Source organism: Narcine bancroftii, chromosome 1 (genome assembly GCF_036971445.1).
Source record: "Narcine bancroftii isolate sNarBan1 chromosome 1, sNarBan1.hap1, whole genome shotgun sequence".
Classification (NCBI taxonomy): domain Eukaryota; kingdom Metazoa; phylum Chordata; class Chondrichthyes; order Torpediniformes; family Narcinidae; genus Narcine; species Narcine bancroftii.
In genome coordinates this window covers 130,145,208-130,171,356 of record NC_091469.1, presented here as the reverse complement: position 1 = coordinate 130,171,356, position 26,149 = coordinate 130,145,208, and the positions used below count along the sequence as shown (strand labels likewise).

The 26,149-nt window shown below is 41.0% G+C and overlaps 1 protein-coding gene across 30 annotated transcripts in view; it reads right to left on the bottom strand.

Moving 5' to 3' along the window:
• The window catches only part of LOC138764018 (sorbin and SH3 domain-containing protein 2-like), a 555,886-nt gene that overhangs the window by 21,846 nt on the left and 507,891 nt on the right, over positions 1 to 26,149 (bottom strand). For 26 of the 30 annotated variants that reach the window (XM_069939294.1, XM_069939455.1, XM_069939471.1 and 23 more), the window contains 5 exons: positions 18,057 to 18,103; positions 17,167 to 17,281; positions 16,921 to 17,049; positions 14,593 to 14,796; positions 9,592 to 9,762 (listed from right to left, as the gene is read on the bottom strand). In XM_069939294.1, the coding sequence (XP_069795395.1) occupies positions 9,592 to 9,762; positions 14,593 to 14,796; positions 16,921 to 17,049; positions 17,167 to 17,281; positions 18,057 to 18,103 (666 nt within the window). The remainder of the gene's footprint in view (positions 1 to 9,591; positions 9,763 to 14,592; positions 14,797 to 16,920; positions 17,050 to 17,166; positions 17,282 to 18,056; positions 18,104 to 26,149) is intronic. The other 4 variants (XM_069939481.1, XM_069939487.1, XM_069939327.1 and 1 more) reach the window with 1 other exon arrangement.

The following is a 26,149-nucleotide window of genomic DNA, read 5'->3' as shown; positions in this document are numbered from 1 at the left end:
CAAAACATTATCTACAATAGGATTCTCCGGGATAAGGGAAACACAGCCCTATACAGATAACATCGACATGACATTTGGACGACAAAGGGTTAAAACGCCTGTCCTGGTTGTGCCAAGTTGCCCCATTAATTTATTAGCAAGGGACATTCTTACCAAACTAGGAATAACCATACAATGTTCTGAGAAGGGCCTTCGGTTAACATACCCAGGGGATACAATAAGAAGGGGAGGACAGTTTATAGTAATGACCCCATCTAACGCTTCAGAAGACTCTGTGGAGGTTAGTATTTTCTGGAGTCGGCTACTGTATGATGAACCAGGCCCAGGGCTGATTAAACAGTTTTTTGAGTGGAGGGCCAGTATTCCTCGGTATGGGGATTACCATTATCCACTAGATCCTATGCATGTTACATTAAACTACACCATCCACCCGGACCAGGAATATGAGGAGAGGTGGGACTCTCTAAAAGAAGGGAAGACAGAAACGATACATTGTCCATTTATCTTTGTAGGTAAGGAGGGAATAGCTGCTATGGTTGTCATGACAGAAGAACAAATGGAGTGGTTCTGCTTAGGAGTAGAAAGTGTGCCTCATGTGACCTTGGGTATTGCCAAAGATCATCACGCTCGACAGCTGGGTCCGATGGTAAAGGAAGCGATAGGGTGTGAATACAGGCAGACAGAAATCCCGGGATATTCCACCTCGGAGGGAGGAAAATTTGTCAGACTGAATATTGAAGCATGGGACCAGGTAGTGAATGAGAAAGTAGAAAGAGACCGAGCCATAGAAGGAGAAAATATTGATCACAGAGACTCAGACAAATATCTTTCTAATCTGAGTCCACATATATGGACAACGGGGCCCTATGATGTGGGAGTAATAAAAGGAGAGGTATTTCTAGAATTGGCCAACCCCGGGCAGAAACCAATATGGAGAAAACAATACCGCTTGTCGCCCAGTCAGGAGGAGGGTATTAAAGGAACGATAGAAGGGTTAATGGAGTCAGGGGTTTTAAAGGCGGCACCTGACAGTATGTGGAACACGCCCATCATGCCTGTTCCCAAACCGGGTAGAAAAGACTGGAGGATGGTACACGACCTCCGGGAGATTAACTTGGCTACCAAGACCATCGGGAGACCAGTCCCAGACCCATATGTAGCACTTAGGGCTCTGAGTCCGGAGCACGAATACTATACTGTCATTGATCTGGCAAACGCATTCTTCTGCTTGAAATTAGCTGAGGAATGCCAAGACTGGTTCACTTTCACTTACCAAGCACATCGGTACACATACACTAGATTACCTCAGGGTTATAAGGACAGTCCAGGACTGTTCAATCAGGCCCTTAGCGAAATCCTAATGAAATTAAAGCTCCCGGAAGATGTTACACTGATTCAGTATGTAGACGACCTACTATTAGCAGGGAAAACGCCACATGAGTGCCTGACAGGGACAGCAGTTTTACTCAAGGGGTTAGGCGAGGCTGGATTTAAAGTAAAAAGGTCGAAATGTCAGATCGGAAGGAGGGTGGTAACTTTCCTAGGAAGACTCGTGGGTAAAAACGGTACGGCCATGTCTGAGGCACATAGAGAAATGATACTAGGGTATCGAAAACCTACTACAGTACAAGACATGCTGGCATTCTTGGGGCTTTGCGGGTATAGTCGAACATATGTCCCAGGATATGTGAGATATGTGAGTAGCCAGGCTGGCTAACGCGAGAGTTAATACCCCGCTATGGAGTCCCCAGCAGGATATGCTCTGATAATGGGTCTCATTTTAAGAATGAGCTGATCCGACAGGTTGAAGAATACCTAGGGATCAAACATCGTTTTGGTAGTGTCTATAGGCCTGAGAGCCAGGGGTTAGTAGAAAGGGCAAACAGAACGATAAAATCTAAATTAGGGAAAGTTTTAGGGGGGACCAGGTTGAATTGGGTTGAGGCATTGCCATTAGTACTGATGTCTATGCGACAAGAGAAGGCCAAAGATACCTTCCTGTCACCGCATGAGATTCTAACGGGTCGACCCATGCCCGGTCCAAAGACTGATCCAGCATGGGTTAAGTTGTGGGAAGAAAGGGAAGTGGAACTAGATCATTATATGCAGATGCTGGGTAATATGGTTGCTTTAGTTTCACAACAGGTGGCGAATGCTAGTAAGGAGAACCCGGACACCGAAGGAGTTCCAGTAAAGGAGGGAGACCTGGTGTATATCCGTAAACCAGGTAAAGTACATTGGACTGAATTTAGGTGGTCTGGACCATACACTGTTACCGCCGTAACAGATAGGTCGGTAAGAATTGACAAACCAGGGGATCATAATTGGCATCATTTTGCCTACTGTTCCAAGGCAAAACAGCACGTAGCCAGCCTTGATAGAATTGATGAGACTCATGCAAACGATACCGGGGGCCCTATGGGCAGTACTACTAATGGGATGTTTGGAGATCTATGCTGCACTTCTATCTCTAATAACACAGGGCCAGATGGATCACTCACTAAGGGGTTAACGAAACTTAGGGCATTGGCGAAAGAATTAAAAGCCCAGTCTGGAGTCTCCAATCCTGTTTTATCCTGGTTACAGGGAGTGTTTGGGAGATGGAGCACATTGTTAGGACAACTTTTGCTGGGTTTGTTCATTTCTGTATCAATTTTTATCACTTGTGGCTGTTGTTGTATTCCATGCATTCGAACGCTGGTCACGAGGACCATAGAGAGAGCCTTTGCTGACCGTGATGAACTGCCTCCGAAATATCAAGCTGTGCAGGCTGTGGAGCAAGACTATCTCACATTACAGGAGGCGGAGAAAGTTGCTGAGATCGATCTGGAGTCTGAAGGGGAATGTGATGGGAAGGAGGGATTGTGAATTAGATTGTTACACATATAATTTTAACCTTGCTTGTAACCTAAATATTATAACCTTGATTGTAGAACAAATATTATAACATTGATTGTAACACAAACATTATTAATCAGATTGTAGAACAAGTATTATGAATTAGATTGTAGACCATATGTTAACTTGGGAATTTACTAATGTACGGGGGGTTAGCTAGTTTTTTGCTTGGGGGCAAATGGGATGAAACTTGTAAACGGGAAATGGGATCGGGGTGACGGATGGGGGGTGTACGCAAAGGAGGGTTGGGGGAGCCCTCGCCCACCAGCCGAACTACCCTGTGAACAGAACCCGTATAGAGCTTGGCAATAATAGGCGAACTAATGTAACGCGGTGGTAGCATAGTCAGGGCGAGATTGTCCTCTAAAGAGGACAAAGGAGGGATTGTAAGGTAAAACATCATGAGATGGGAATGTGTAAGGAGTTACCCTGTACAGGGCTGTAACAAGATGTGAATGCATCCTTGTACTTACAAGATAAGAGAGACATTGATGGATTGAGAGGCAGGAAGCTAGCAGGGAAAGGATAGCAACAGTTTTAGTCATTGGACAAGTAATGATATGATGATGTTCTAAGCATGTATCCAAGGGTATAAAAAAATCACCATTTTGCTGATAACGGCAGAATGCATTCTCCGACTAACATGGTTAGTTGCAAGTGTTACAATCCGGTAATAAAGAACAAAGAACCCTGATTTCGACTCAGTCTGGTGTTTGTCTCACTCATTCATGAACAAAGCAGACCTAACAACAGTCATTACGGGAATAATCTTTCTGTTAAGGAGTGTCTAGTATCCCATGCTGCCAATGTTCAGGCTGCAGATGTTGAACAGTAGCCAGAAGAAGAGTTCCCTGTTAGATGCCTCCTCCTCCTGTCCTTCCAGCTACCATTGCTCTCCAGGTTCCATTTCATACTCTCAGGCCCCTCGTCACTCTGTTCTTCTTCATGTGTGATGGCTGCTGCCTTCAATTGTAAGATTCAAGATGCAAAAGACAACAAAGCTTTCTCATCTGCTTGGTGGATACTGTGTCTCAGGACTGACAGAGGTCATGAAATCTCAACACTAGATCCTTGGTATTATTCACCCAGATCTTGGTACAGGAGTGGCTCTTCAATTTGCATTTGACTGGTGAGAGCAGGCAGAGAAATGAAGCTCTTCTTTATCAGCATATACCCTTCCGGACTGTGCCTCCACCAAAAATGTCCAACAACATGAACTCCTTCAAAAGCCCACATTTATCTTGAGGATACACTTCCTTGATCCTCAATAATCTGCACATTGCATAAAGGGAAACCTTTACTTCATTATAAGGTCTGGCATTTTGGAGAAGAGACTTCAGTAGCTGTCCAGGCACATTGGAAGCAAACCATCTGGTGATTCCTCGTGCCTGAGATGCTCACTTATCCTTCACTAAAATCAGATTAGATGGACGGTATTGCTATTACAGCACCAGTGATTCTAGTTTGAATCCAGCACTGTCTGTAAAGAGTTTGTACATTCTCCCCACGACCTGTGTGGGTTTTCTCTGGGTGCTGCGGTTACCTCCCACCCTCCAAAAACATATGGGATTGGTAATTTAATTGAGTGTAATTGGGCAGTACAAGTTACAATGGCTGGAATTGGCTGCTACTGTGTTGTAAATATTTTTTTTTAAATATGTGCCTTGCATGACTCCCCTGATGCAGCAGAGAGCAGCAATCTGGCAGTTATATCAGAGATGAGCTTAGCTGCTAAAAAAAAAGATCCTGGAGTGAAGAAGTTGAGGATCAACTTAACCTTGACCCGCAAGGAGACCAAGACCTCATTTTCAGGGAGGTCTTCCAGTTGTATTTCAGAAATCTCACTGATGATATTCTTTGAATTTTTGAGCCTATGGGTACACTGTTATTGGGAAAGGATCAGATCAGATGTGAAGACTCTGTGGGTTGGATATTCTGTCTTTTCTTTCTGCCCCAAAGTCCCAGAAATGGAATGGCTGCTGCTTTAATGTATCACTTTAATACCCATTGGATCATTTTTAAAAAACGTATTATTTGGTGATACAACAAAGTAACAGGCCCTTCTAGTCCATGAGTCCACCTTGTTCAATTACACCCACATGCCCAATCAATCTACCAACACCAGGTGTCTTTCTTTGGAACATGGGAGGAAACTGGAGCATGTGGAGGAAATCAACGGAAACAAGGGGGAAAACGTACAAACTCCTCAGTGGCCATTTAATTACATTGTGCTAACCACTACACTAACCCTGTCAACCTTAGAGAATCAGGTAAATGCTGAAGTAGACACTACTGTAAGCACAGCACGCCCTGAAGACCTTGTACAGTCTACGACCACTTCCGAAAGAGCCCATTGAAATATCACATTGTTCGCAAAAGTGTTTCTTTAAATATAAAGCCAATGCACTGGAGACATGTGCCTCTGGTCCTTTTGAGCCTATCCAATTAGACATCTGGCATCATTTCATATGGAAATAAACTCAGAGTGAGCAGCTCCAGGTTTAGTCAAAATTGGATCACATCAAGCCTAAAAAGAGAGGGCTCCATGATTCAACCTTTTTCCTTTCACACATGGCATCACGTTTTAGCAATTGATAGTGTAGAACCGTTCCCCTGTAATGCCAACATTAGAGCACAATGCACGCATTGTGGGATGTGGGGAAAACAGGTTACAGGGAAAATTAGAGGAGAATGGGACTCCACATAGAACTGAAGGTTAAAAGTGGTCCTCTTCTATGTGGTAAGGGAACATGAGTTGATTTGGCAAAGACTGAGTGAATGGGTTCAAGTCAAGTTTCCTAAAATATAAGCACTCAACAGAAAGCCAAGGGATGTTCCAAAAATTAGATAAAAGACAGAAATATTAATTTGATTCACACAAATACCATTCAGCAAACAGCAAACAATGGCACACATCTTCCAGAACGCTTTCCAATTCCCCTACCCTACGTGATGGTGAAAAGCTACTCCTGATAGAAGATGCACAGGATCGCTTGGACATCACAGGGCTACGAGGAGGCCTACCGACTATGGCTCCATCAGTTCCCAGTCCAGTCTGGAAGAGCCACAAAAGTGCAATCAGAATGACCAAAGTTGAAGTAGCTTTTAAAAGATCAAAGACCACTGAAGGGGGAATGCAAGAGCATCCAACTGCAAACGCTCTGTTTTATCAGGGATGGAAATGCAAAGTCTCATTGGAATTTCAAAAACTATATAGGGCTATGGATGACTTTGGCTTCTGATGGACAGTACATTTATGCAGCTAGAATGTCAAATCCAAAAATCATTCATGATGAGACCATCTCATCCAGCAGATCTTTAGTCTAGTGCCAGGTTAGTGATTTTGCATCGAGGTTCCAATGTTACTTTCACCATATCTTTGGTTAAATCAAAACCACCTGCACCAAAGTTAGCTGCAGAATATTTGCATTCCAAGTGCATCATGTTTGACATCACCATGTAACCATATAACCATATAACCACTTACAGCACAGAACAGGCCAGTTCGGCCCTACTAGTCCATGCCGTAACAAATTCCCACCCTCCTAGTCCCACTGACCACACCCGGTCCATACCCCTCCAGTCCTCTCCTCTCCATGTAACTATCCAGTCTTTCCTTAAATGTAACCAATGATCCCGCCTCAACCACGTCTGCCGGAAGCTCATTCCACATCCCTACCACCCTTTGCGTAAAGAAATTTCCCCTCATGTTCCCCTTATAATTTTCCCCCTTCAATCTTAAACCATGCCCTCTAGTTTGAATCTCCCCCACTCTTAATTGAAAAAGCCTATTCACATTTACTTTGTCTGTCCCTTTTAAAATCTTAAACACCTCTATCAAGTCCCCTCTCAATCTTCTACGCTCCAGAGAAAAAAGCCCTAGTCTGCACAACCTTTCCCTGTAACTCAAACCTTGAAATCCTGTCAACATTCTCGTGAACTTTCTCTGCACTCTCTCTATTTTGTTTATATCTTTCCTATAATTTGATGACCAAAACTGTACACAGTACTTTAAATTTGGCCTCACCAATGCCTTGTACAATTTAATCATAACCTCCCTACTCTTGAATTCAATACTCCGATTTATGAAGGCCAACATTCCAAATGCCTTCTTCACCACACCATCTACCTGAGTATCAGCCTTGAGGGTACTATTTACCACAACTCCTAAATCCCTTTGTTGCTCTGCACATCTCAATAGCCTACCATTTAATGCATATGACCTATTTAGATTTGCCTTTCCAAAATGTAACACCTCACACTTATCTGTATTAAATTTCATCAGCCATTTCTCAGCCCACACCTCCAGCCTTCCTAAATCACCTTTTAATCTACAGTAATCTTCCTCATTGTCCACAACACCACCAATCTTTGTATCATCCGCAAACTTGCTTATCCAATTCTCCACCCCTACTTCCAGATCGTTAATATATATAACAAACCCAGGACCGATCCCTGAGGAACTCCACTAGTCACCGGCCTCCAATTTGACAAACAATTTTCTACCACTCCTCTCTGACACCTCCCATCCAACCATTGCTGAATCCATTTCACTGCCTCCTTATTTATACTTAATGCCTCCACCTTTTTTCCTAACCTCCTGTGGGGAACTTTGTCAAAAGCTTTACTACAGTCTAAATAGACAACATCCACAGCTTTCCCTTCATCAACCTTTTTTGTAACCCCCTCGAAAAACTCAATCAGGTTTGTCAAGCATGATCTACCCCTGACAAAACCATGGTGATTACTCCCTATCAATCCCTGTACCTCCAAATATTTGTAAATACCATCCCTCAGAACACTTTCCATCAACTTGCCCACCACAGACGTCAGACTCACGGGCCTATAATTTCCAGGTTTACATTTGGACCCTTTCTTAAACAGCGGAACCACATGCGCCACCCTCCAATCCTTTGGCACTACCCCCATGGCCAGTGACATCCTAAATATCTCTGTTAATGGCGCCACTATCTGTCCACAAGCCTCCCTGAGTGTCCTTGGGAATATTTTGTCCGGTCCCAGAGATTTATCCATCTTTATCTTTTTCAACACAGCCATCACTACCTCCTCGGTTATCCTTATATGCTTCATGACCTCCCCACTATTTTTCTTTACTTCAACTGGTTCAATATTTTTTTCCCTAGTGAATACCAAGGCAAAGAAATCATTCAAAATTTCCCCCATTTCCTCTGACTTCTCACTCAGCCTACCCTCGCTATCTACAAGGGGTCCAATTTTATCCCTCACTAATCTTTTACTTTTAATGTACCTATAGAAACCCTTTGGATTTATTTTTACTCTGTCTGCCAAAGCCTCTTCATGCCTTTTTTTGGCCTTTCTAATTTCTTTCTTAAGATTCCTTCTACACTCCTTGTAGTCCTCCTTCAAATTCTCAGCTCCTTGCTCTTTATACCTCTTGTACACCTCCCTTTTTCTCCTAACCAAATTTCCAATATTCCTCGAAAACCAAGCCTCCTATGACTTCCAGCCTTTCCTTTGATCCTCACTGGGACATATCTACTCTGTACCCTCAAAATTTCTTTTTGAATATCCTCCATTTTTCATTTACATCCTTACTTGAAAATATCCTGTCCCACTCAATACTCCCCAAATCCCATCTTATTCCTTTGAAATTTGCTCTTCTCCATTCCAGAACCTCAACTTTAGGCCCCTCCTTGCTTTTCCCTAAAACTACCCTAAAACTAACAGAGTTATGATCACTAGACCCAATATGTTCTCCAACAATAATGTCCGATACCTGACCTAGCTCGTTCCCTAACAGGAGATCTAGTATTACACCGTCCCGAGTTGGTTCTTCTACTCATTGATTTCCTGTCTTGATGATTTTTAAATATATATTTAGTTTCATCATTAATTTTGGATTGCCTTTTTCACCCATCCTCTACTTCACAGAAACCAACTCCTTTATTAAGATGCAATTTCAGGGACACTAGTCACCTGAAAGTAGTAGCTACCTTTATTGTGAAGATAATTAAACATTTGACTGAGAAGAACATATTGTCTTCACCTAATATTCCCACCCTTAAACTTGTTCAATGGTAGTTCAGGAACATGAGTAGGAAGCAAGATCTTGGCTGATTCGACCCCACCCTATTGTCTAGAGTTCACTATCAATTGCAATAATGTTCTAACTGATGTCTGCTCATTTAGTAAAGAATGAGGATTAATGAGGATTAATATGCTTTAGCTACTTCACTAGATCAAAAGGGCAGTTTATCATAAATTCATTATGTGAAGAAAGGAAACAAATTGAATTATTTTTTCTAAGGTGACAATCTAATTAAGTGGACCTTCATCTGGGAGATATTATTCAATTATTTCCTTTGATATAGGTTTTCATTAACAACAATCATCATTTCCCGGGTTTTAAATCTATTTTATTTACTGTTTTATCTTCATTTTGAGAATTTCACTCTCTCCAGAGTTTAGGGGAGATAGCTATCTAATTTACCTCCCTTCCTCCTGAGATTAGTCAATTCTCTACTGGCAATTATGCAGGACCATTGAATGAACTGGAAGTCTGATTCTTTCGATATTTAATCCTTAACAGACGATTATACCTGAGATGTTCACCAACTGAACTCGAGGTTAAGAAAAAAAATGACATTTTGATGTTTACACCACTCTCTCCCATCATGTCGCTCCCTATCCTTTTGATGTTGTCCAAGTTACCTTCAACTTTGAAGAACTAGTTTCATGGCTGGAGGTGGTGCATGGTGTAGGTCTTTGAGCAAGTTGTGGAGGTGAAACTATTGAGAGAGAGCTCGTTAGCAGTGAGCATGGATGTGCTGCAGACAAATGTGAGGAAGAAGCACCAAGTTGCTTATTTCCAGATGTTACTATCTGTATATGCAAAAAAAATTGAAAGAATATAAAAGGGCTGAAAAGAACACACTGTGGTTAGTTACTGTGACTTTAACTAAAACAGCTGGCCGTTGTCTTTTACTTATCCTATTTATGACAATATTTCAGAAATTTAATTTCTGTTGGAGCACAAAAACCATGCAATCCTAGATCGATAACAAGTGTTAACATATCTTCTTGCCCTGGTTACAACTGCACACCATTCAATCCTTGGGTAACATACGTACAAGGCATTCCGTAATCTCTATCCCTTTTGCATGCTACAAATGAGTCATAGCCAAATTCCAAAAAATACATTAAATCTATCTTTGCAATGAAGCTTTAAACACATTATGAAGAGAATTCAAACATTTTGTTCAAAGGTGCATTCATTATCTTAATTTAGTAAGCAAACAAACAAAATAGGCTGCTTTTAAGAACTGCACTCTGTGTGTACCTCGGTATCAATAACTGCTGCCTTCTGCCCATCATCACACTTAACAGGTTTCCGTTTATTTGCATCAAGTATCATGGAGAACTCTCTGGGATCTTCCTCTAGGAAGAGTTCTAGAGGCTCATTGGATACATCAGCACTAGGTCTGTGGAAACGCGTTTGCTTAATTCCTTGCTTTGATTGGCTCCCTTTGTTGATTGACTCCAATTCTTCCTGCCGTTCATCTCTAGTGTGCATGGATTTCTTTGCAGTACAGCTTTCAAATGGTTCCGTAATTACCAAAGAAACTTCCATGTCATCCATTGTTTTGCCATTGATGGAGCAAGTAGCTTCAGATTTCTCAGGGGACTTCGGAGGTCTATCTGTTACTTGCATTTTATTACCGTCATATTTGGATGGGAGAATGTGAAATAAGAAAACAGGTGGCTGGGAGACTGCATTGGACAAGGTTTGGCACAAGGATGAAGATAGATTTTCAGATGAGCTGGGAAGGCTCTTTGATGAAGTAACTGGAATGAAGTTATTACATTTTTCACATGAAGTAGTACTTGTTCGCAGAATTGGGTCAGAATTAGAGGACGTAACCACCATAGTAGTACAAACATCAAGATCTGCCAACAGGCTATTAGAAGAAGGCGGTGGTGTAAGGGATACAGAGTTGAGAAGGGAGTGCCCAACAGACCATTTATTGGTAGTAGCCTGTAATGGAGATTTATTTTGAAAAGGTGAGCGATGACGTCCAAAAATAGGGGATGTTGCATTGAGTGTTTGACATGTTGACAACTTAGAGGAGAAAGAGGAAAAGTTTAGAGAATATTTTTACCAATAACAAAAGGAAGCTTTTCATGCTACTAACGAAACAAACTCAAGTCATCCGACAGGCCATTCTGGCAATCATTTCTTTCCCTTTTAGTCTTAGTTAAGCACAAAACACCCTCCGTTAAAACCCAGATTTCATAACTTGGTAGTGGTGCATTGACAAAGGAATTACAAAATGGACATAACTGCACAACAAGTAGCTTTTTTCACAACTCTTTGTATGTGTTAATGGTTTATCGAACCTTTGGTACAAAAAAGATAGATCCTTAAAATACTAAAACTGCTCAAAAACATTTCTATCTCAACTGCAACAATATTAAGGTGTGATCAGATTCATGAATCAGAAACGACAATTGCCTGCAGGCATGTTTGAATGAAGAAAGCTTCAATTCCTGTAAGTAAACATCTCACCCCCAAAAAAATCTATGTTGTCCATGCTATGTTGCAAGCGTATCCACTGTAACATCACAAGCATTTTTATTAACATGATAAGCACAGTGTCAAAAATTGGAAATTTGCATTTGACTTGAATTGGAATTTGTTACAGAAAAGACAGACTTGAGACTTGGTAAAAACAATGTTACATACAAGATCACATTTGAAAGCGACAAATATTAAAATTATTTTTCAATTCCTTAATATGCTCGGTTTTATTTCTACTCGTATTTCTATCTTTCCAAAGATTTTTTAACTAGAAATCTTTTGAAGTCTCTAAAGCTACAAGTACAGAAATTATTACAACTCACATTTCCTGTGATTGATGCACACTGATCCTGAATCAAACATCATCCCATTGTTTTTAAGCAGGGAACATGGAGTTATGTTGGGAGTTTGAATGCAATTGGATATTCTTGTTTAAAATTCCAATATATCAATTGAAGTTGTACTTCATTCTAACATTCATTACTTATTATTTCATTTATTACCCTCAAATGGAGAATGGCACTCTTTGGAGATTTGCTTATCTTAATTCCTATTAATTAGTAATGCATTTAGCAGGATGCCTCCATTTGATTTGTTCTGCTGGATTTTACTTACCTTCTTCCAACGTTAAAATTAAGTTAATGGACTGAAATTTGGAGGTACAAAGCAATGCATTAATGCTGCTGTACAGAGGATTTTGAACTATTCATTGAGAATGAATTTTAAGAATTCATCCCTCCCAATCACTGTGGGCTCCTCCATCCTCTATTATTTCTGCACTTATCCAATTCTGGCTTCTTAACATACTTTTCAATCCACCACTGACAGTGGGTTCAATTATCCAGACAGAAACTCTAATCCTTATCTTTTTGGGCTCTCTCCTCTTGTTTCTTCCTCAGAATGTTCCTTGAACCACTCATTTGAACTGGGCTAATACTTTACATGCTCATGATTATCATGTTTCTTGTCGGCACAGAACGATGCAATTCGGTCCGTCAAGTCTATGGGAGCTCTCAGAGCATTCCCATAAATCCTAACCCCACTTATTTCCCTGTAACATCTTATTGATGTTATTAACATCTGCTTTATTTTCCTTCCACACACATACTCTAGGGATAATTTACAGCAGACAACTAAACTAATTACTAACTCATCTCTTTCAGAACATTAGAATAAAATCCATGCCTTCTCAGGGAGAATGAGCAAACTTCGCACAGATAGTACAGAAGTCAGAAATGAACCAGGGTTGTTTGAGCTGTGAGACGACTACACTATAAGTGTATCAAATTCTGTTCGATAATCAACCTTGTGAAGCTTCACTGTCTAAATGGTATTTATATGAAGGCAATTATTGTTATACATGGAAGCCTGCCAGCATTCTAAGTCTCCTAATGAACTTGCTTCTGGACAGTTATAAAGCTTAAATGCACTGGGTCTCTGCGGAGGGCTGTTGGTGACTGAGAGGCAAGGAACCCACCCGGTCTGCAGGCTGTTGCCGACTGCGGTCAAAGGACTCACCCTGGGTTGCCCACTGCTGGAGAGTGACTGAAGGGGCACCAGGTATCAGAACCTGGTGCCCCTTCAGTCACTCTCCAGCAGTGGGCAAAAGGGTGCCGGTCGGTGATGCTGAAGGCTTCTTGATCTGAAGCTTGGGTTACTGATGGTTTGGTATTAGCTGTGTGACTGCAGAGGGTGTGGAAGCGCTGGAGGTGAATCCATGGACACTAAGCGACTCTGGGGGGGACTCTCTTTTGCTTTTTTTTCTCTGTCTGTAAGGGGTGCTGGGAAATTTCTGCTGATGGGAAATCTTCATCTGACTTACGGCAGACTAAAATCAATTTTGTGTAATATTACTCCTGTTTTATTACATGACAATAAACGAATCCTGAATTTTGTGCAATTGGAAATGAAGTCATCATGATTTTTCTGCTGAGCTAAGCACATGTGCATTTATATTTGTGAGCAAGGAGGGTGGGTGGTGAGGAGGCAATGATCTTGCCAGTATGGTGTATAAGGAAGTCAAGGCTACTGAATGCTGTTTAGGTCTCCCTCACAGGGCTGGAGGAGGCTTTTCTTCTCCACTTTTAGGAGAAGGAGAATGGAAATGCTTCACCCTTGTGGATAATGACTGGTTTTGCTTCAAGACCACCCCTCAGGCACCGTCCCAAATATCAAGAGTGCAGTGAGACACAGAGGCCAACCAGCAAATCTCTTTTCTGAAAAAGATCAACACAATGGCATTGTTTATGGGGCTCAGAGCTTCAGCAACTTGGGTTCAATTACTACCTTCCATGCTGTATGGGTGGAATTTACACATTTGCCCTGTGACTATGTGCTTGCTCTCACTTTCCCAAATGTGTAGGTAGGTTAATTGACCATTGAAAATTGTCCCTTGTATGTAAGTAGGTGATAAAATTGGCATGTTGGAGTGGAGAGGGGGGAAACTGCGAATAAGGATTCAGGGAGAATAAAGTTGGATTAGTGTCCAATTGGTGTTTAATAGTTGGTACAGATTATTTGGCTTGATGCCATGTTGTGCAAATCCAAGACAGTCTTAAAGTAGACCCCTACTGAAGATTCTCTCCACGTTTGTTCATGTCAGTGGGAGCAACCCTGACAGGATTTAATGAACGTGCCAATGGATCTTTCCTTAAAAGTTGTAAAATTTACTGAGGAACTATAAAACAAGTCTTGGATAAGGGGAGAGGCTAGAGGACAGAATGCTGAAACATTGTCAGAGCACTATGAAAAATTACCATTACATACACTGGTTTTCAAACTTTTTCTTTTCACCCACATACCACCTTAAGCAATCCCTTACTAATTACAGAACAGCTATGGCATAGGGAATACTTAAGGTGGTATGTGAGTGGAAAGAAAAAGGTTGAATACCACTGTAGAAAAATAGGTGTGATGTATTTATGCAAGGCTTCATTTATAAATATCAATTATTAAAGTAAGAAAATTGGATGAAAGATTCAGGATTTTTTCCATTCTATTATCCCTGGATCCAGGCTTCTTTCTTATATTTGTTTATTAAGTCAGTTAAAATAAACACAAACTACTCTTTTTTAACATTATCATTGTTTACAGATAGTAATATAAAATGGTCAATCACAAAAAGTGGTGTTTACCTTTGCAGATCCCAAGCAGTGGGTCTTGTCACTGGGAAAACTCAGAGGCAGGGAATGGCTGGGGTATTCTGCAGTATTCTTAGCTGGGACTTTTTTGAGTACATCCACGTAAGTAATTGGGAAGATACCTTGTCGATTTGTTCCAGGAATCTTTCCTTCATACCAGTTCTGATCTACCCGTCTGACAAGGATGACTCTTTCACCCTGAGAAAACAGATAGTTCAGCTGTGTATGTTGTTCTACTGCAAAGTTAAGCATTTTGCTGGATGGAGATATGGATAACATCAACAATGCAGGGAAGACCAACAAGTGTTTGGAGATTGAAAATTGCAAATCTATAATAAACCCAAAAATACTGAGCAGGTCAGGTAACATCCATGGAACGAGAAACAGAGTTAATATTTCAGGTGGATGAGTGTTTCACTTTGCTCTAATGCTGCCTGACCTGATGAGTATTTTCCAATATATTCTGTTTTTGCTAATATTTTTAGGCGACCTGATCCGTTCTTGCAAAATTCTATAAGATATAAGGCTCAATGTTTGACATTTCTTGATTATGCAATTATGGGAGTAGTCTAGCGATGACAAAAAAAAGGGTTAAAAAATAACAGTATCATTTTGAGCTGGGTGAGTTGCCTTGAGGGTTCGCCTGGGATACTGGATAGATTGGGCTTTATCCGGATGGGCAATGGTTGGATTCATAAGGTGAGGACTTGTGGGTGAGAAGACCTGGGGAAAAATAAATGGGATGCATCTTTAATTATTTTTTAAAATGTGAACATACAACATGTTAACAGGCCCTTTCATCCCACAAGCCCATGCCATCCAAATTCTCCAATTAATCTACAACCGCCCATACATTTTTGAAGGGTGGGAGGAAACTGCAGCTCTGGAGGAAACCCATGCAGACACAGCGAGAACATACAAATTCATTACAGACAGGGCCGGATTCGAATCTGGATCACTGGTGCTGTAATAGCATTGCTCGAACCACCACACAAACCATGCTTCCATTCAGCTTCCAACAACAATCTTGCCACTAAAGCCTAGTCAAAAATCTACCTGCTGAGGAAACTCAGCATGAGTAATGAGCATGAATTCCTCCAGCAGATTGTTTTTTGCTCCACATTCCAGCATATGCCGCCTCTCATGTGTTTCAAGCAGGTTCCCTTTAAATTGCACTCGACCAGACCTTGAAGGTGCTGTGATCCTGCTTGAGCTGTCTATGCCCTCTACAGGCGGATGAACATCATGGAGGTGGCTTCAATGAGGATTGTGGCACAACACTCAATGTATATGGTCGGTTGGTGCAGGTTCATAGAGGAAGGAAAATTGAGGATGCCAACATTAGTTCTTTTCATAATGAAGATGTTCACTGGTGGGTTTTATCTTTATAATCTTCAGGATATATCTTGTATCCAGTGGATATTTTGTTAAGATGGACTATAAGCAACGTATCCCAGAAAATATCAATGGGCATTTTGGAAGCTTTATGTGCATGGTGTGATCTGTAGTTGTGCAAAGTTAACAAAAATAATTGATCAAAAAGGCAAGAGATCATATTTAGTCATTCACACAAGAATTGTAACCTCTTCCTTCAGGGCTCCCACATTTGACACAAAAAATTCTTCTTCGTGAAAATGTTAATTTCTGTTAATTTCATGGAGAATATAACCATATAACCATTTACGGTCTTTTCCAAAGTACAAAAAAAAAGGCCAGGGACAATAAAAAAGTACTTTTTACTCTGAATTAACCGGGATCTTTGATAGTGTACTGAACACATTTATTTTGGCAACAGTAACAAAACATCTGTTCTTGGCCCCAAATATGCATCTTGTAGCAGCTGTGTAGAGGGCCGAGTGGGCGCACAGCGCAGAATCATGAACTGTTGCCGGCACGGCACTTCAGCAAATGCGTGGAGCCGCAAGCTAGACTGCTAGGTACTCACCTGGTTAATGGACTGCATAAATGTGGCACATTGGTTTGCTGTGCCTCCTTCTAGAGGGTGCAGGGCCCCCACTGTGTTTAATTTAAACCTGCAAGCTCCGCAGATCGGCGGCGAGCACATAGTAACATCACCACCCCGTCCCATGGAGCTTGTAAAACTCAAATAAACGGTTTTTTTGTTGACTAACCCGGTGTATGTATGTTGATTTAGTAGCTCTACCAAAGTAGTCACTACAATCTGATAAATGCCAGGAGTTGAGAACTCAAGGAGACACAGACTGTACAGATTGAAGGGGTACATACTGGTTCTTAAAGGAACAAAGGAACACTTCAAGGAGCCAAAAGAGAATTCATCAAGAACTCAAATTACAAAATTACCTTTTTTAGTGACAGTTCGACATTAGTATCTGCATTGAAATTGTACTTTGCAATCGCTTCTCCAAACTCCCTGGCCTCTGCCGGTGGTGGTGGTCTTACTGGCTGTGCCTTTTCTGTCAGAGGCAGCTTCTGCAAGAGATAAAGTCATCACCAATCAATGGTAGGGTTACACGCAGGACAATGTGAACAGTTTATGATATTGGACAAAACCAAACTTGTGCAGCAATAAGTAGTAAAGTTACTGACCTCAACATATGAAATGGGAAATATGCCAACTGTTCCATGCTGTTCACCTTCAAACCAATTTTGATCTATTTGTCTAATTATGTAGACAATGCTCCCTTTCTTGAATGGCAATTCCCTGCAGGGAAATATGTTTTAATTATACCATTCAGATCACAAATCAGATTATAACAGCATGGCCCATTGCCCCCTAAATAAATAAATAATATTCCCCTCAACTCGTGTTCAGTGTTTATTAGTTATACTAGTTTGTAAAGTAGTAACATGGGCCTTTGGATTCTTTACATCCATCCTTGGTTGAATGACTGTCAGAAAGGGTGAACTAATGTGAGCCAACCATCTTCTGATACAGAGCCCAGATGAACACCCAGTGTCAGTTTTCAGTACAGAAACAAGTCAAGCTACAAAATTTGCATATTGATAATTTCCATGAGGGACTTGGGCCTGTTTATTACTAATCATTATATGTCGCGAGGTATTTTTATATTTTTCAATCATTGGTATTTAGGGCAGTGGTTTCCAGTTCTTGTGCATGAAAAGTCAATGCGTAACAACTCAAAATTCTTCCTTGGACAGATTCTTGGAAATCACTGCATTGACATATGACAAAGGATTTACTCTCTAAACTCTAAAAAAAACATGCCAATTGTGTAAGGTAAACCAATGCCATCATTGCTATTGACAGTTATTACTGTGCAGCAATAGAAATGGTTGCAGGTCAACAGACAGATCCAAATATGGAATGCAGTTTTCCCATGACACTGAAGATTCTGCAGCTCTGGGACATTTAAGGGATCTTCTCACAAACCTCAGCACGATGGACCCAAAATTTGCAAGGCTCAGCTTTACAGAAAAAAATAAACAGTAGTGGCAAAAACATTGACAACACTTACTTTGCCGTTTGAGCCTTAAAATCATAAATTGCTTTAGCAGGCTGTCGCTGAAAAGAGAAAATAAGTTTCAGTGCAAAGATACTGGGGAAATAGGCCACGTGTAAGATCTATTTCATTAAATGTGGTCATACTGGAAGATTTGAAAATACATAAAGGATTTGAGGAATACAATCAGAAGTCCAACACAAAACTAAAGTACTGGTTTTATGCAGATGGGTCGCATTACTTTCTTGTTTTTCCAAATATTGTGGTATCTGTTGAGCTTAAGGAATGACAAGATGAACTCATGCTACTGCACTGTTACATTCAAATATTTGTCTGCAAACACAAATTGAAATTTTTAGAACTAATTCATTCTAATCTCAAGGTTAAGTGTAAATCTCTCACATTCTGGTATTTCAAATTTTTAAAAAATTGAACCAATGAACACTTTTAAAAGTAATTATTGTCTCTGTATTAAATATTTTCAATCCATCAGATGATACGAATAGTGGAGGAGTTGTGGATAGTATAGAAAGTTAGAAGGTTAGCATAAGATATAGACAGGATGCAGAGAAGGGCGGAAAAGTGGCAGATGGAGTTCAATCCGGATAAGTGTGAAGTAATGCATTTTAGAGGGTCAAACTTGAAGGCAGAGTGCTTGGTTAATGGCAGGATTCTTAAAAATGAGAAAGAACAAAGTCCAAGTTCATAGATCTTAAGGTTGCCGGTAGAAGGCTTATACTATGCTGGGCTTTCATTGGACAGGGGATTGAGTTCAAGAGTCATGAGGTAATATTTTAGCTCTATAAAACTCAGGTTAGACTACACTGAGAATACTGTGTTCAATTCTGGTTCCCTTTTTTATATCAAGAAAGTGGAAGCTATGGAGAAGGCACAGTGGAGATTTACCAGGATGTTGCCTGGATTGGAGAATGAGGCAAGGTTAACAGGGCTGGGGCATTTTTCTTTGGAGCAAAGGAAGATGAGAGGTGACTTAATAGGTTCATGATTACTTGAGGGTGGACAGCCAGCACCTTTTTCTGGGGTGAAACTGGCAAACACCAGAGACATATGCACAAGGTGAGGGGATGAATATTTAGAGAGACGTCAGGGGTACGTTTTTTTTTTACACAGAAAGTAATGGGTGCCTGGAATACATTGCCAAGCATGGTGGCAGAGGCTGGCATAATAAGGATATTTAAAACACTGGAAAAATGGGAGATTATGTATGTGAGGTAGGGAAGGTTTACCTTGTTAAACTGGTTTATTAAGATCAGAACAACATCATGGCTGATGCAGCCTGTACAGTGCTGCAGTGTTCTATGTTCTAAGCCAGAATGTGTCAGTGGATCACCACATAATTCCTGTTATTCTGCAGACACAAGAACCATCGAACCATAGAATATTACAGCACAGAAAGCAGGCCCTCAGCCCTTCTAGTCTGTGCCAAACTATTATTCTGCCCAGTGCCATTGACCTGCACTCATTTCAAATCCCTCAATACACCCCCCCCTCATTCTTGTATCTGTCTAAATTTTACTTAAATGTTAAAATTGAGCCTGCAATCACCACTTCAGCTGACAGCTTGTACCATACTCCCATCAGTCTCTGTGTGAAGAAATTGCCCCTAATGTTCTCCCCTAAAGTTCTCCCCTTTTACCCTTAACCCATTTCCTCTGATATATATCTCAGGTAACCTCAATGGAAAAAGAGTGCATGCATTTACTCTATCTGTACCCACATAATCTTGTATTCCTCTATCAAGTCTCCTCTCATTCTTCGACGCTCTAGGGAATAAAGTCCGAATCTGTTTAACCTTTCCATGTAGCTCAGTTCTTCAAGTCCCACAATAACCTAGTAAATCTTTAGAATCAGAACTTATTGTCATGAACAAGTCATGGAATTTGTTGTTTTACATTTATTTAAACCGCCTTACAACAGTAAATAAAAATAGTGCAAAGTAAGGCAGTGTCTTTGGTTCATTGATCATTCAGGAATCTGATGGCAATGGGGAAGAAACTGTGCTTGTGCCACTGCGTGCTCGTCTTTAGGCCCCTGTACCTTTTTCCTGATAGTAGCAGAGTGAAGAGGGCATAACCTGGGTGGTAGGGGTTCCTTGAGGATAAAGGCTGCCTTCTTGAGACACTGCCTCTTGTAGGTGTCTTCGATGGAGTGAAGTCTGATGCCTATGATGTTACAGGCCAAGTTAACAACTCTCTGGAGTTTTTTTCTTGTCCTGACCGTTGGCACTTCCATAGCAGACATTAACGCGGTACACCTGTAGAAGTTTTCAAGAGTCTCTGTGACATACCGAATCTCCTTAAACACCTCACAAAGTATACCCATTGAAGAGCCTTCTTTGTGATTACATTGAAATGGAGGCTCCAGGACAGATCCTCGGAGATGTTGACCCCCAGGAATTTGAAGTTCTTGATTCTCTCCATTACTCGATGAGGACTGGATCACATTCTCCTAAAGTCCACCATCATCTGAGGTGTCATTAGCAAATTTGTAGATAGCTTTGGAATTGTGCCTGGCTATAAAGTCATGGGTGCATAGTGAGTAGAGCAGTGGGTTAAGCACGCATCCTTTAGGTGCACCTGTGTTAATAGTCAATAAGGAGGAGACATTTTTACCAGTTCGCAGTGACTGTTTCTTCCAGTGAGTAAGTCGAGGATCCAGTTGCGGAGGGGGGAGGGAGTGCAGAACCCCAAGGTTCGGAGTTTCTTGGCCAGCACTGAGGGAATAATGGTATTCAAGACTGAGCTGTAGTCGATGTTTTCAAGGTGATCCAGAGCTGAGTGGAAAGCCAGTGATATGGTGTTTGCTGTAGAGCAATTGTGATAATATGAAAATTGCAGTGGGTCCAGATCTTTGCTAATTCTGGCCATGACCAGTCTCTCAAAGCATTTCATTACAGTAGATGTTAGTGCTTCTGGGCGGTAGTTGTTGAGGGAGATCACACTACTCTTCTTGGGCACCGAGATGATTTTTGCCCTTTTGAAGCAGGTGGGAACCTCTGACTGCAGCAATGAGAGGTTGAAAATGTCCGTGAACACTCCAGCTAGTTGGTTGGCACAGATTTTCAGTACCCTGCCAGGTACACCATCAGGGTCTGACGTCTTGCGAGGGTTCACCCTCTTTAATGACATTCTAACATCATCCTCAGAGACAGATATCTCAGGGTCCTCAGCATTTTCAGAGATTTTAATAGGCACTGTTGGGTTCTCCTCAAAGCAGGCATAGAAAGAGTTCAGTTCATCGGGTAATGAAGCATCGCTGCCATATATGATGTTTGCTTTTGCTTTGTAGGCAGTAATGGCCTGCAACTAGCTGCCCTGCCCTAGCTGGCATGTATTTGTCTCTGTCTCTAGCTTCCTCTGGAATTCCCACTGTGCTTCAGAGATAGCACATTAGGGTTAGGGTGCTGGCTGTTCACCCTCAACATTCCTCCCCCTAGAGAAATGGGGGAGATATTGAACAGTTTCTTTTCTTCGGTATTCACCAAGGAAAAGGATATTGGGATATGTGAGATAAAAAAAAAGCAAATTGGGTAAATATGGAGAATATAGTGATTACAAAAGATGTAGAGTTAGGGCTTTTGAGGAATATAAAGGTGGATAAGTCTCCGGGACCAGATGGGATTTTCCCCAGGACATTGAGAGAAGTAAAGGAGGAAATAGCAGAGGCTCTGATGGTAATTTTCCAAATGTCATTAGAGATGGGGATAGTGCCGGAGGATTGGCGTATTGCGCATGTGGTTCCGTTATTTAAAAAGGGTTCAAGGAGGAAGCCTGGCAATTATCGGCCTGTAAGTTTGACGTCTGTGGTAGGTAAATTAATGGAGAAAGTTCTTAGAGATAGTACTTATAAATATCTGGATAGACAGGGTCTGATCAGGAGCATTCAACACGGATTTGTGGGCAGAAGGTCCTGTTTGACCAATCTGATTGAATTTTTTGAAGAGGTGACTAGGAATGTGGATGAGGGTAGCGCAGTGGATGTTGTCTATATGGACTTCAGTAAAGCCTTCGATAAGGTACCACATGGAAGGTTAGTTAGGAAGGTGCAGTCTTTAGGTATAAATTTTGAGATAGTCAAATGGATTGAACATTGGCTGAAAGGGAGAGGCCAGAGAGTGGTAGTGGAAAATTGTCTGTCAGGTTGGAGGCCGGTGACCAGTGGTGTGCCTCAGGGATCTGTATTGGGCCCATTGTTGTTCATTATATACATTAATGATCTAGATGATGGGGTGGTGAATTGGATTAGTAAATATGCAGACGATACTAAGATAGGCGGAATAGTGGATAATGAAGAAGGTTTTCAAAGATTGCAGAGGGATTTGGGCTGCTTAGAAAAGTGGGCTGAAAATTGGCAGATGGAATTTAATGCTGATAAGTGTGAGGTGCTTGATTTTATTAAGAAGAATCAGAACAGGACATACGTAGTAAATGGGAGAGCATTGATGAATACAGAAGAGCAGAAGGATTTAGGAGTAACGGTACATCGTTCCCTGAAGGTAGAAACTCATGTGAATAGGGTGGTGAAGAAGGCTTTTAGTATGCTGGCCTTTATCAATCATTCCATGGAATATAGGAGTTGGGAAGTGATGTTGAGATTGTATAAGGCGTTGGTGCGGCCTAATTTAGAGTTCTGTGTGCAGTTCTGGTCGCCTAATTATAGGAAGGATATAAACAGAGTGGAGAGAGTGCAGAGAAGATTTACCAGAATGTTACCTGGGTTTAAGCATCTAGAGTACAGGGAGAGATTGGGCAGATTAGGTCTTTATTCTTTGGAGCGTAGAAGGTTGAGAGGGGATTTGATTGAGGTATTTAAGATTATGAAAGGGATAGACAGAGTGGATAGACAGTAGGAGAGATTAAAACAAGAGGACATAAGTTAAGAGTTAAGGGGCAGAGGTTTAGAGGTAACATGAGGGGGAACTTTTTTACTCAGAGAGTGGTAGCGGTGTGGAACGAGCTTCTGGGAGAAATAGTGGCGGCAGAGTCAATTTTATTATTTAAGAAAAAGCTGGACAGGTATATGGATGAGAAGAAGGTGGAGGGTTATGGTCATTGTGCAGGTAGGTGGGACTAGAGAAGAGTGTTTGGTTCGGTGCGGACTAGAAGGGCCTAATGGCCTGTTTCCGTGCTGTAATTGTTATGTTATATATATGTTATGTTATGACTTCTTGCTGGATCCCCGGCCTTAAACATCCTTTATTTTGCCCTCAGCTGGTTGCAAATCTTCTGATACATCCAAGGCTTCTGGTTGGGGAACACCTGGTATGTGCGTGTAGGCACAAACTCATCCATTCAGGTTTTGAAGTCGGTGACACATGTTGCATATTAATTCAAGTCTAAGGATGAGGTCTTGAATATAGTTCAGCCCACTGATTCAAAGCAGTCCTGCAGATGCTTCTCCTCCTTCCTCCACCATAATTTCGTCGTCTTCACTACTGGTGCTGTGGTCCTCAGTCTCTGGTTGTTTGCCGGAAGTAGAAGTACAGCCAGGTGATCAGAACTGCTGAAGTGCATTCGTGATATGGTTTGGTAGGTGTTCTTCATGCTGGTATAGCAGTGGTCATTTGTGTTGGCTCCTCTGGTCTCGTGTATGACATGTTGGTGGTAGTTTGTTAGAGATTTCTTCAGGTTGGTCAGATTGAATGATTGGGAAGGCATTAGGATGTGCTATTTCATGGGTGTTAATCACAGTGCTCAGTACCTCCAGAGCCAGTGTGATGTTAGCCTAGGACGGAATGTGGACTGTCCCCGGGATAATGGTGGTGAACTCTCTTGGCAGGTAGAATGGGCGGTACTTGATTGCCAGATGTTCCAGGATGGGGGAGCAGGACTGGAACATAACCGTCATGTTTGTGCACCACAATTAATTGATGATGACGCAAACACCACCTCCCCTGAAGCTGGTGATCAGTTAGCATGGTGGAAAAAGTGCTTCTCTGCACTTTTCAATTTTATTGATATTTTTCCTCTAGTAAGGTGACCAAAACTGCACACAATATTTCCAAATTTGGCCTCACCAATGTCTTATACAACTTTACCATAACATTCCAACTACTATACTCAATACTTTGATTTATGAAGGCAAATATGCCAAAAGCTCTCTTTACAACCCTATCTACTTGTGTTGCCACTTTCAGGGAATTATATTATCTGTTTTCCTAGATCTGTTTCTTCTACCACATTCCTCAGAGCCCTACTGTTTACTGTGTATGTCCTACCTTGGCTTGTCCTTCCAAAAATGAAACTTCTCACACTTTATGCTTTAAATTCCATCTGGCATTTTTCAGCCCATTTTTCCAGCTGATCCAGATCCCTCTGCAAGCTCTGCAATCTTTGTGTCATCTGCAAAGTCATTGATCCAATTTACCATGTTGATCTTCATGGCAAAAACAATGGGCCCAGCACCGATCCTTGAAGCACACCACTAGTCACAGGTCTCCAGTTAGACAATCGTCCATTACTATTGTCTGACTTCTCCCATAAGGCCAATGTTGAATGCAGTTCATTACCTCACCATGAATACTGAACAACTGAACCTCCCTGACTAACCTCCCATGTGAGACTTTAAAAAGGCCCCACTAAAGTCCATGTAGACAATATCTACATCCTTTCCTTCATCAACTTTCCTGGTAACCTCCTCGAAAAGGGTTGTTAAACATTATCTATGACACATAAAGCCATGTTGACTACCCCTAATACTTGTATATCCGATCTCTTAGAACACCTTCCAATATCTTAACTATTAGTGACGTCAGGCTCACTGGCCTATTATTTTTGGAACCTTTTTTCAACAACAGAACAAAATTAGCTATCTTCCAGTCCTCTAGCATCTCTCCTGTGGCTAAGGACATTTTAAATATATCTGCCAGGGCCTCTGCAATTTCTGTCAAGCCCTGGGAATTTATCAATCTTTATTCACTTTAAGAATCAAGCACTTCCTCCTCATTAATCTGTATAGGATCCTAGACCTTACTGCTTGTTTGCCTCACTTCCCTAGATTCTATGGCAGTTCTCTTAATAACTACAGAAGAAAAAAACCCATTTAAGATCTCCCCCATCTCTTCCGGTTCCATAACAAGATATAATTTAAAACCTACATAATAACAACTCAAAACTCTCCCTTGTGTATTCATTTTAAAAAAAATTAGACTAACTGATCTTCAGGAGGACCAGTTTTGTCCCTTGCTGTCCTTTTTCACTTAATATACCTGTAGAAGTCCTTAGGACTTTTCCTCACTTTTTTTTGCCAAAGCAACCTCATGTCTTCTTTTAGCCTTCCTGATTTACCGTTCAAGTTTTTTTTCCTGCAATTTTTATGCTCCTCAAGAACCTGATTTGCTCCTTGTTGCCTATATCTACTCCACACCTCTCTCTTTTTCTTAATCAAATCCCCAATATCCCTTGAAAATCAAAGTTCCTAATGCCTTTAATTCTTACAGGAACAAGTAAACTCTGTAATCTCAAATTTCCCCTTTGAAGCCTTTCCACTTACTGAGCATATCCTTGCCAGAAAACAACCATTCCCTGTTGGACTTGTAGCTATGACGAACTTAAATTCTTGGAATCTAATTCTTCTCGTCTCACTCTGAAATTGAAAATACTGTATGATCTTGAAGACTTTTATCAGGTCATCCCTCATTTTCGGTTTGTATCAAGAAAAGCCCCAGTCTAATCACTGCTTTCTGATTAAATACAAACCCTCTGTTCAGGCAAGTAATTTTTGCATCTTTCTCAATGCCTCCATATCATTTTAATATCACTGTGATCAGAACTCGCACCAAGTATTGATCTGTTTCACGTAATTTCCCTACTTTACAGGAATTCAATTAGAAAAGTGACCTTGTGTGCTTTTTATTACATATTTGGTATTAAAAATAAATGGTAGAGAGTGTTTAAACTTTTATTAGATTGTTAGCTTGTGTTGATTTTATTTTCAAGTAAATTCTATAGAGACACAAATGAAACACAATGCATAAAATATCTTATAACCAGCCCCAGATATTCAAAGTATTCAAAGAGTTCAGAATATTGGTATTAAAAAAAAGATTTGGGGGCTCAATAAAAGTTTTCAAGATTATGAAAGATCTT